This window comes from Heptranchias perlo, unplaced genomic scaffold (genome assembly GCF_035084215.1).
Source record: "Heptranchias perlo isolate sHepPer1 unplaced genomic scaffold, sHepPer1.hap1 HAP1_SCAFFOLD_386, whole genome shotgun sequence".
NCBI classification, from domain to species: domain Eukaryota; kingdom Metazoa; phylum Chordata; class Chondrichthyes; order Hexanchiformes; family Hexanchidae; genus Heptranchias; species Heptranchias perlo.
In genome coordinates, this window is record NW_027139398.1 from 187004 (window position 1) to 198365 (window position 11362).

Sequence of the window (11362 nt, forward strand, 5' to 3'; positions counted from 1 at the left end):
AGACACAGAGGGAGCAGCGAGTGACAGACACACACAGAGGGAGCAGCGAGTGAGAGACACACACAGAGGGAGCAGCGAGTGCGAGACACACAGAGGGAGCAGCGAGTGAGAGACACACAGAGGGAGCAGCGAGTGAGAGACACACAGAGGGAGCAGCGAGTGAGAGACACACAGAGGGAGCAGCGAGTGAGAGACACACACAGAGGGAGCAGCGAGTGAGAGACACACACAGAGGGAGCAGCGAGTGAGAGACACACACAGAGGGAGCAGCGAGTGAGAGACACACACAGAGGGAGCAGCGAGTGAGAGACACACACAGAGGGAGCAGCGAGTGAGAGACACACACAGAGGGAGCAGCGAGTGAGAGACACACACAGAGGGAGCAGCGAGTGAGAGACACACACAGAGGGAGCAGCGAGTGAGAGACACACACAGAGGGAGCAGCGAGTGAGAGACACACACAGAGGGAGCAGCGAGTGAGAGACACACACAGAGGGAGCAGCGAGTGAGAGACACACACAGAGGGAGCAGCGAGTGAGAGACACACAGAGGGAGCAGCGAGTGAGAGACACACAGAGGGAGCAGCGAGTGAGAGACACACAGAGGGAGCAGCGAGTGAGAGACACACAGAGGGAGCAGCGAGTGAGAGACACACAGAGGGAGCAGCGAGTGAGAGACACACAGAGGGAGCAGCGAGTGAGAGACACACAGAGGGAGCAGCGAGTGAGAGTGAGAGACACACAGAGGGAGCAGCGAGTGAGAGTGAGAGACACACACAGAGGGAGCAGCGAGTGAGAGACACACACAGAGGGAGCAGCGAGTGAGAGACACACACAGAGGGAGCAGCGAGTGAGAGACACACACAAGTGCTGAAGACTTGTGCTCCAGAACTAGCCATGCCTCCAGCCAAGCTGTTCCAGTACAGCTACAACACTGGCATCCACCCGACAATGTGGAAAATTGCCCAGGTATGTCCTGTCCACAAAAAGCAGGACAAATCCAATCCAGCCAATTACCGCCCCATCAGTCTACTCTCAATCATCAGCAAAGTGATGGAAGGTGTCGTCGACAGTGCTATCAAGCGGCACTTACTCACCAATAACCTGCTCACCGATGCTCAGTTTGGGTTCCGCCAGGACCACTCGGCCCCAGACCTCATTACAGCCTTGGTCCAAACATGGACAAAAGAGCTGAATTCCAGAGGTGAGGTGAGAGTGACTGCCCTTGACATCAAGGCAGCATTTGACCGAGTGTGGCACCAAGGAGCCCGAGTAAAATTGAAGTCAATGGGAATCAGGGGGAAAACTCTCCAGTGGCTGGAGTCATACCTAGCACAAAGGAAGATGGTCGTGGTTGTTGGAGGCCAATCATCTCAGCCCCAAGGCATTGCTGCAGGAGTTCCTCAGGGCAGTGTCCGAGGCCCAACCATCTTCAGCTGCTTCATCAATGACCTTCCCTCCATCATAAGGTCAGAAATGGGGATGTTCACTGATGACTGCACAGTGTTCAGTTCCATTCGCAACCCCTCAGATAATGAAGCAGTCCGAGCCTGCATGCAGCAAGACCTGGACAACATCCAGGCTAGGGCTGATAAGTGGCAAGTAACATTCGCGTCAGATAAGTGCCAGGCAATGACCATCTCCAACAAGAGAGAGTCTAACCACCTCCCCTTGACATTCAACGGCATTACCATCGCCGAATCCCCCACCATCAACATCCTGGGGGTCACCATTGACCAGAAACTTAACTGGACCAGCCATATAAATACTGTGGCTACAAGAGCAGGTCAGAGTCTGGGTATTCTGCGGCGAGTGACTCACCTCCTGACTCCCCAAAGCCTTTCCACCATCTACAAGGCACAAGTCAGGAGTGTGATGGAATACTCTCCACTTGCCTGGATGAGTGCAGCTCCAACAACACTCAAGAAGCTCGACACCATCAAAGATAAAGCAGCCCGCTTGATTGGCACCCCATCCACCACCCTAAACATTCACTCCCTTCACCACCGGCGCGCAGTGGCTGCAGTGTGTACCATCCACAGGATGCATGCAGCAACTCACCAAGGCTTCTTCGACAGCACCTCCCAAACCCGCGACCTCTACCACCTAGAAGGACAAGGACAGCAGGCGCATGGGAACAACACCACCTGCACGTTCCCCTCCAAGTCACACACCATCCCGACTTGGAAATATATCGCCGTTCCTTCATTGTCGCTGGGTCAAAATCCTGGAACTCCCTTCCTAACAGCACTGTGGGAGAACCGTCACCACACGGACTGCAGCGGTTCAAGAAGGCGGCTCACCACCACCTTCTCGAGGGCAATTAGGGATGGGCAATAAATGCCGGCCTTGCCAGCGACGCCCACATCCCGTGAACGAATAAAAAAAAATAAAAATAAAGAGGGAGCAGCGAGTGAGAGACACACACAGAGGGAGCAGCGAGTCAGAGACACACACAGAGGGAGCAGCGAGTGAGAGACACACACAGAGGGAGCAGCGAGTGAGAGACACACACAGAGGGAGCAGCGAGTGGGAGACACACACAGAGGGAGCAGCGAGTGAGAGACACACACAGAGGGAGCAGCGAGTGAGAGACACACACAGAGGGAGCAGCGAGTGAGAGACACACACAGAGGGAGCAGCGAGTGAGAGACACACACAGAGGGAGCAGCGAGTGAGAGACATACAGAAGGAGCAGCAAATGAGAGACACACATAGAGGGAGCAGCGAGTGAGAGGGAGAGACACAGACAGAGGGAGCAGCGAGTGAGAGTGAGAGACAGAGACAGAGGGAACAGCGAATGAGAGGGAGAGACACACAGGCAGCAGCGAGTGAGAGGGAGAGACACACACGGGGAGCAGCGAGCGAGAGTGAGAGAGACACACACAGAGGGAGCAGCAAGTTACATAAGGTTAAATCTCACGGGATCCAAGGTGAGGTAGCCAATTGGATACAACATTGGCTTGACGACAGAAGACAGAGGGTGGGTGTCGAGGGTTGTTTTTCAAATTGGAGGCCTGTGACCAGCGGTGTGCCTCAGGGATCGGTGCTGGGTCCGCTGTTATTTGTTATTTATATTAATGATTTGGATGAGAATTTAGGAGGCATGGTTAGTAAGTTTGCAGATGACACCAAGATTGGTGGCATCGTGGACAGTGAAGAAGGTTATCTAGGATTGCAACGGGATCTTGATAAATTGGGCCAGTGGGCCGATGAATGGCAGATGGAGTTTAATTTAGATAAATGTGAGGTGATGCATTTTGGTAGATCGAATCGGGCCAGGACCTACTCCGTTAATGGTAGGGCGTTGGGGAGAGTTATGGAACAAAGAGATCTAGGAGTACAGGTTCATAGCTCCTTGAAAGTGGAGTCACAGGTGGATAGGGTGGTGAAGAAGGCATTCAGCATGCTTGGTTTCATTGGTCAGAACATTGAATGCAGGAGTTGGGATGTCTTGTTGAAGTTGTACAAGACATTAGTTAGGCCACACTTGGAGTACTGTGTACAGTTCTGGTCACCCTATTATAGAAAGGATATTATTAAACTAGAAAGAGTGCAGAAAAGATTTACTAGGATGCTGCCGGGACTTGATGGTTTGACTTATAGGGAGAGGTTAGATAGACTGGGACTTTTTTCCCTGGAGAGTAGGAGGTTAAGGGGTGATCTTATACAAGTCTATAAAATAATGAGGGGCATAGATAAGGTCGATAGTCAAAATCTTTTCCCAAAGGTAGGGGAGTCTATAACGAGGGGACATAGATTTAAGGTGAGAGGGGAGAGATACAAAGGGGTCCAGAGGGGCAATTTTTTCACTCAAAGGGTGGTGAGTGTCTGGAACGAGCTGCCAGAGGCAGTAGTAGAGGCGGGTACAATTTTGTCTTTTAAAAAGCATTTGGACAGTTACATGGGTAAGATGGGTATAGAGGGATATGGGCCAAGTGCAGGCAATTGGGACTAGCTTAGTGGTATAAACTGGGCGACATGGACATGTTGGGCCGAAGGGCCTGTTTCCATGTTGTAAACTTCTATGATTCTATCTCCACATCACATCTTCAACAGGAGAGAGTCTAACCACCTCCCCTTAACATTCAACGGCATTACCATCGCCGAATCCCCCACCATCAACATCCTGGGGGTCACCATTGACCAGAAACTTAACAGGACCAGCCATATAAATACTGTGGCTACGAGAGCAGGTCAGAGGGTGGGTATTCTGCAGCAAGTGACTCACCTCCTGACCCCCCCAAAGCCTTTCCATCATCGACAAGGCACAAGTCAGGAGTGTGATGGAATACTCTCCACTTGCCTGGATGAGTGCAGTTCTAACAACACTCAAGAAGCTCGACACCATGCAGGACAAAGCAGCCCGCTTGATTGGCACCCCATCCACCACCCTAAACATTCACTCCCTTCACCACCGGCACACTGTGGCTGCAGTGTATACCATCCACAGGATGCATGCAGCAACTTTCCAAGGCTTCTTCGACAGCACCTCTCAAATCCGCGGCCTCTACCATCTAGAAGGAAAAGGGCAGCAGGGCAGCAGACGCATGAGAACACCACCACCTGCACGTTCCCCTCCAAGTGACAAACCATCCTGACTTGGAAATATATCGCCGTTCCTTCATCGTCGCTGGGTCAAAATTCTGGAACTCCCTACCTAACAGCACTGTGGGAGAACCTTCACCACATGGACTGCAGCGGTTCAAGGAGGCGGCTCACCACCACCTTCTGCATAAGAACATAAGAAATAGGAGCAGCAGTGGGCCATACGGCCCCTCAAGCCTGCTCCGCCATTCAATCAGATCATGGCTGATCTTCAACCTCAACTCCACTTTCCCGCCCAATCCCCATGTCCCTTGATTCCCCTACAGTCCAAAAATTTATCTAGCTCATCCTTGAATATACTCAATGACTCAGTCGCCACAACCCTCTGGGGTAGAGAATTCCAAAGATTCACAACCCTCTGGGTGAAGAAATGCTTCATCTCAGTCTTAAATATCCGACCCCTTATCCTGCGACTTTGCCCTTTCGTTCTCGACTCCCAGCCAGGGGAAACAACCTCTCAGCCTCTACCCTGTCAAGCCCCTCAGAATCTTATGTTTCAATGAGATCACCTCCCATTCTTCCAAACTCCAGAGTATAGGCCCATTCTACTCAAGGGCAATTAGGGATGGGCAATAAATGCTGGCCTTGCCAGCGAAGCCCACATCCCATGAACGGATAAAAAAAAGAGGGAGCAGCGAGTGGGAGGGACACACAGAGGGAGCAATGAGTATGAGAGGGAGAGACACACAGGGAACATAGGAACAGGAGTAGGCCATTCAGCCCCTCGTGCCTGCTCTGCCATTTGATAAGATCATGGCTGATCTAACTCCATATACCTGCCTTTGGCCCATATCCCTTAATACCTTTGGTTGCCAAAAAGCTATCTATCTCAGATTTAAATTTAGCAATTGAGCTAGTATCAATTGCCGTTTGCGGAAGAGAGTTCCAAACTTCTACCACCCTTTGTGTGTAGAAATGTTTTCTAATCTCGCTCCTGAAAGGTCTGGCTCTAATTTTTAGACTGTGCCCCCTACTCCTAGAATCCCCAACCAGCGGAAATAGTTTCTCTCTATCCACCCTATCCGTTCCCCTTAATATCTTATAAACTTCGATCAGATCACCCCTTAACCTTCGAAACTCTATAGAATCCAACCCCAATTTGTGTAATCTCTCCTCGTAACTTAACCCTTGAAGTCCGGGTATCATTCTAGTAAACCTACGCTGCACTCCCTCCAAGGCCAATATGTCCTTCCGAAGGTGCGGTGCCCAGAACTGCTCACAGTACTCCAGGTGCGATCTAACCAGGGTTTTGTATAGCTGCAGCATAACTTCTGCCCCCTTGTACTCTGGTCCTCTAGATATAAAGGCCAGCATTCCATTTGCCTTCTTGATTATTTTCTGCACCTGTTCATGACACTTCAATGATCTATGTACCTGAACCCCTAAGTACCTTTGGACACCCACAGTTTTTAACTTTTTACCATTTAGAAAGTACCCTGTTCTATCCTTTTTTGATCCAAAGTGGATGACCTCACATTTGTCTACATTGAATTCCATTTGCCACAGTTTTGCCCATTCTCCTAATCTATCAATATTGCTTTGTAATTTTATGTTTTCATCTACACTGCTTACAATGCCACCAATCTTTGTGTCATCAGCAATGAGTATGAGAGGGAGAGACACACAGAGGGAGCAAGCGAGTCAGAGGGAGACACATACAGAGGGAACAGTGATTAAGAGGGTGAGGGAGAGACATACAGAGGGAGCAGCGAGCACAGTGGAGATAAAGAGAGACACAGAGGGGGAGCAGCGAATGAGAGGGAGAGGCACACATAGGAGCAGCGAGCAAGAGGGAGAGGCACACATAGGAGCAGCGAGCAAGAGGGAGAGGCACACATAGGAGCAGCGAGCAAGTGGGAGAGATACACGCAGGCAGCAGAAGAGATTCATTAAAATTATACCAGGGAGCTTTTCATTAGAACAAAGACTAAGAACAGATCTAATTAAGGTGTTCAAAATTATGAAAGTTTTTGATAATGTAAATCAGAAAAAAATAGTACCATTGTTCCACGTACTGAACACCAGGGATTAAAACAGCATCATATTAAAATAGAGAACTCTATGGAACATAGTGCTGGCTGTGCAGGTGACCAAAACTAGCTTCACATTGGCTAACAGAATTTGAAGACTGACTTTTCAATGATTCAGGAGTTATGAAAACACCCACCAGTTTATATGGTGTCTCTGAATTTTGAGCCTCGATTTCAGTTGTCTTTGAAAGCATTCTCAGAAATACCGATATCTGCGTACAGAATCCCAGTTTCTCTGTACCCGGAGGCCCTTTTCCTACACCAGTAAATTCCACTGTGTAACCGTATTTATTCCCTATATTCACAGACCTAAAAGGGAAAAGATAAGGTTCGAAACTTTAAAAAAATGCAACAACTCCTGACTTCTCACTTCTGGTTTATTGTAGTTTAACTTCCAAAAGTTAGAATAATTCATTTTTTATGAGTCATGTCTGAATGTTACCGCGTTAATCCTTGTCATCCACAAAGTGTGAGAAGCTCGTGGACTTCTGTCACCATTGGTTCAGCTGTTTCTGGTGCTAACCACCCCCACTCTGTGGCTTCCACACCCTAGCCTGATACCTGTGTCTTTCTCTAGTTTGTATCCCATCTCCCCTCATGCCCTCTCCAAGCTCATCTTGGCCAAGAGATTCATCAACTGCTCCCTTGATCCTATTCCCACTAAACTACTGACGATCCAATTTCCTTCCTGACCCCCATGTTAGCCAATATTGTTAACGGTTCCCTCTCCTCAGATACTGTCCCCCTCTCCTTCAAAACTGCCATCATCACACCCCTCCTCAGAAAATCCTGTCCTTGCAAATTACCACCTCATCTCCAACCTCCTTTTCCTCTCCAAAGTCCTTGAACACGTTGTTGCCTCCCAAATCCGTGCCCATCTTTCCCGCAACTCCATGTTTGAATCCCTTCAATCGGGTTTCCACCCCTGACACAGCACTGAAACGGTCCTTATCAAAGTCACAAATGACATCCTATGTGACTGACCATGGCAATCTATCCCTCCTCATCCTTCTTGAGCCGTCTGCAGCCTTTGACATGGTTGACCACACCATCCTCCTCCAGTGCCTCTCCTCCGTCGTCCAGCTGGGTGGGACTGCCCTCACCTGGTTCCATTCTTATTTATCCAGTCATAGCCAGAGAATCACCTGCAATGGCTTCTCTTCCCGCTCCCACACTTCTTCAACTCCCTTGAGTCCCCCTCCTATTTCTCATCTACATGCTGCCCCTCGGCGACATCATTCGAAAACACATCAGATTCCACATGTACGCTGACGACACCCAGCTCTACCTCACAACCACCTTCCTCGATCCCTCCACGGCCTCTGATTTGTCCCACATCCAGTATTGGACCAGCAAAACTTCTTCCAGTTAAACATTAGGAAGACCAAAGCCATTGTCTTTGGTTCCTGCCACAAACTCCATTCCCTCACCATAGATTCCATCCCTCTCCCTGGCCACTGTCTCAAGTTAAGCCAATCTGTTGGCAAACACAATATTCTATTTGACCCTGAGTTAAGCTTCTGACCACATTTCCACTCCATCACCAAGACCGCCTACTTCCACCTCCGTAACATCACCTGTCTCCACCCCTGCCTCAAGTCACCTGCTGCTGAAACCCTCATCCATGCTTTTGTTACCTCCAGGCTCGACTATTCCAATGCTCTCCTGACGGCCTCCCAGCTTCCACCCTCCGTAAACTTCAGTTCATCCAAAACTCTGCGACCCGTATCCTAACTCGCACCAAGTCCCATTTACCCATTACCCCTGTGCTCGCTGACCTACATTGGCTCACAGCCCAGCAACAACCCTATTTTAAAATTCTCATTGGCTGGGGCCAATTTACTCACGGGGAGGTTTGCTGGTGCTGTGGGGGAGGGAGTGCTGTGGGGGAGGGTTTAAACTAATTTGGCAGGGGGATGGGCACGTTGATGTAGCATTGGAAAGGAGAAACAAGGGACACAAAGGATCGGGAGAGAAAAATAGCACTAGAGCAAATAGTAGTACGGTATTAGGTGGAATCCGACTAAGAGAGAGTACAAGAAAGTCTAAGATAGGTTTACAGTTCATGTGTGTAAACGCACAAAGTGTGGTAAACAAGGTCGGTGAGCGGCAGGCACAAATAGCCACATGGGAATATGATGTCGTGGTGATAACGGAGGCCTGGCTCAAAAAATGGCAGGAGTGGAGACTAAATATTCCTGGATACAAGGTGTTCAGGAACGATAGGGAAGGAAAGAAAGGAGAGGGTGTGGCATTACTGATTAAGGAGAATATCACAGTGTAGCAGAGAGAGGGTGTCCTGGAGGGGTCAAGTACAGAATCTAGTTGGTTAGAGTTAAGAAATAAAAAAGGTGCCATTACACTACTGGGTGTATTCCATAGGCCACCAACTAGTGGGAAGGATATAGAGGAGCAAATTTGCAGGGAAATTACAGAGAGGTGCAAAAGCTATATAGTGGTAATGGGGGACTTCAACCATCCTCATATAGACTGGAATAACAATAATAATATACAGGGCAAAGAGGGGGAGGAATTTTTGAAATGTGTTCAGGATAACTTTCTTAACTTAGTCTTCTACAGACAGGTTAACAGTAAATGGGTAGTAAGAGGAGGGATGGGGCCGATTAGGGACCATAAAGGAGATCTACTCAAGGAGGCAGAGGGCATGGCCGAGGTACTAAATGAATACTTTGCATCTGTCTTTACCAAGGAAGAAGATGATGCCAAAGTCTCAGTAAATGAAGGTATAGGTGAGATACTGGATGGGCTAAAAATTGATAAAGAGGAGGTAGGAAAAAGGCTGGCTGTACTTAAAGTAGATAAGTCACCCAGACCGGATGGGATGCATCCTTGGTTGCTGAGGGAAGTAAAGGGTGGAAATTGCGGAGCTACTGGCCATAATCTTCCAAACATCCGTAGGTACAGGGGTGGTGCCAGAGGACTGGAGAATTGCAAATGTTACACCCTTGTTCAAAAAAGGGTGTAAGGATAAACCCAGCAACTACAGGCCAGTCAATTTAACCTCAGTGGTGGGGAAACTTTTAGAAACGATAATCCGGGACAGAATGGGTTAATCCCGAAGATGAGGGGGCAGACATATGAGGAGAGGTTGAGTAGATTGGGACTCTACTCATTGGAGTTCAGAAGAATGAGGGGCGATCTTATTGAAACATATAAGATTGTGAAGGGGCTTGATCGGGTGGATGCGGTAAGGATGTTCCCAAGGATGGGTGAAACTAGAACTAGGGGGCATAATCTTAGAATAAGGGGCTGCTCTTTCAAAACTGAGATGAGGAGAAACTTCTTCACTCAGAGGGTAGTAGGTCTGTGGAATTTGCTGCCCCAGGAAGCTGTGGAAGCTACATCATTAAATAAATTTAAAACAGAAATAGACAGTTTCCTAGAAGTAAAGGGAATTAGGGGTTACGGGGAGCGGGCAGGAAATTGGACATGAATTTAGATTTGAGGTTAGGATCAGATCAGCCATGATCTTATTGAATGGCGGAGCAGGCTCGAGGGGCCGATTGGCCTACTCCTGCTCCTATTTCTTATGTTCTTAGAATTAACAGTCACTTTTTATTTTATTCGTTCATGGGATGTGGGTGTCGCTGGCGAGGCCAGCATTTACTGCCCATCCCTCATTGCCCTTGAGAAGGTGGTGGTGAGCCGCCTTCTTGAACCGCTGCAGTCCGTGTGGTGAAGGTTCTCCCATAGTCTGTTAGGAAGGGAGTTCCAGGATTTTGACCCAGCGACGATGAAGGAACGGCGATATATTTCCAAGTCGGGATGGTGTGTGACTTGGAAGGGAACGTGCAGGTGGTGTTGTTCCCATGTGCCTGCTGTCCTTGTCCTTCTAGGTGGTAGAGGTCGCGGGTTTGGGAGATGCTGTTGAAGAAGCCTTGGCGAGTTGCTGCATGCATCCTGTGGATGGTACACACTGCAGCCACTGCGCGCCGGTGGTGAAGGGAGTGAATGTTTAGGGTGGTGGATGGGGTGCCAATCAAGCGGGCAGCTTTGTCCTGGATGGTGTCAAACTTCTTGAGTGTTTTGGAGCTGCACTCATCCAAGCAAGTGGAGAGTATTCCATCACACTCCTGACTTGTGCCTTGTCGATGGTAGAAAGGTTTGGGGAGTCAGGAGGTGAGTCACTCACTGCAGAATACCCAGCCTCTGACCTGCTCTTGTCGTCACAGTATTTATATTTTTTTATTATTATTCGTTCATGGGATATGGGCGTTGCTGGCGAGGCCGGCATTTATTGCCCATCCCTAGTTGCCCTTGAGAAGGTGGTGGTGAGCCGCCTTCTTCAACCGCTGCAGTCCGTGTGGTGATGGTTCTCCCACAGTGCTGTTTGGAAGGGTGTTTCAGGATTCTGACCAAGCGACGATGAAGGAACAGCGATATATTTCCAAGTCGGGATGGTGTGTGACTTGGAGGGGAACGTGCAGGTGGTGTTGTTCCCATGTGCCTGCTGCTCTTGTCCTTCCAGGGGGAAGAGGTCACGGATTTGGGAGGTTGGTCCAGTTAAGTTTCTGGTCAACGGTGACCCCCAGGATGTTGATGGTGGGGGATTTGGTGATGGTAATGCCGTTGAATGTAAAGGGGAGGTAGTTAGACTCTCTCTTGTCGGAGATGGTCATTGCCTGGCACTTGTCTGGTGCGAATGTTACTTGCCACTTATCAGCTCAAGTCTGGATGTTGTCCAGGTCTTGCTGCATGCGGGCT

The 11362-nt window shown here is 49.2% G+C and overlaps 1 protein-coding gene across 1 annotated transcript in view; it reads right to left on the minus strand.

Moving 5' to 3' along the window:
- LOC137311973 (small RNA 2'-O-methyltransferase-like) overlaps positions 1-6921 on the minus strand; it is a 155412-nt gene extending 148491 nt beyond the window's left edge. The window contains exon 1 of the mRNA XM_067978782.1: positions 6775-6921. Within this exon, the coding sequence (XP_067834883.1) occupies positions 6775-6831 (57 nt within the window). The 5' untranslated portion in view covers positions 6832-6921. The remainder of the gene's footprint in view (positions 1-6774) is intronic.
- Positions 6922-11362: the final 4441 nt, after the last annotated feature.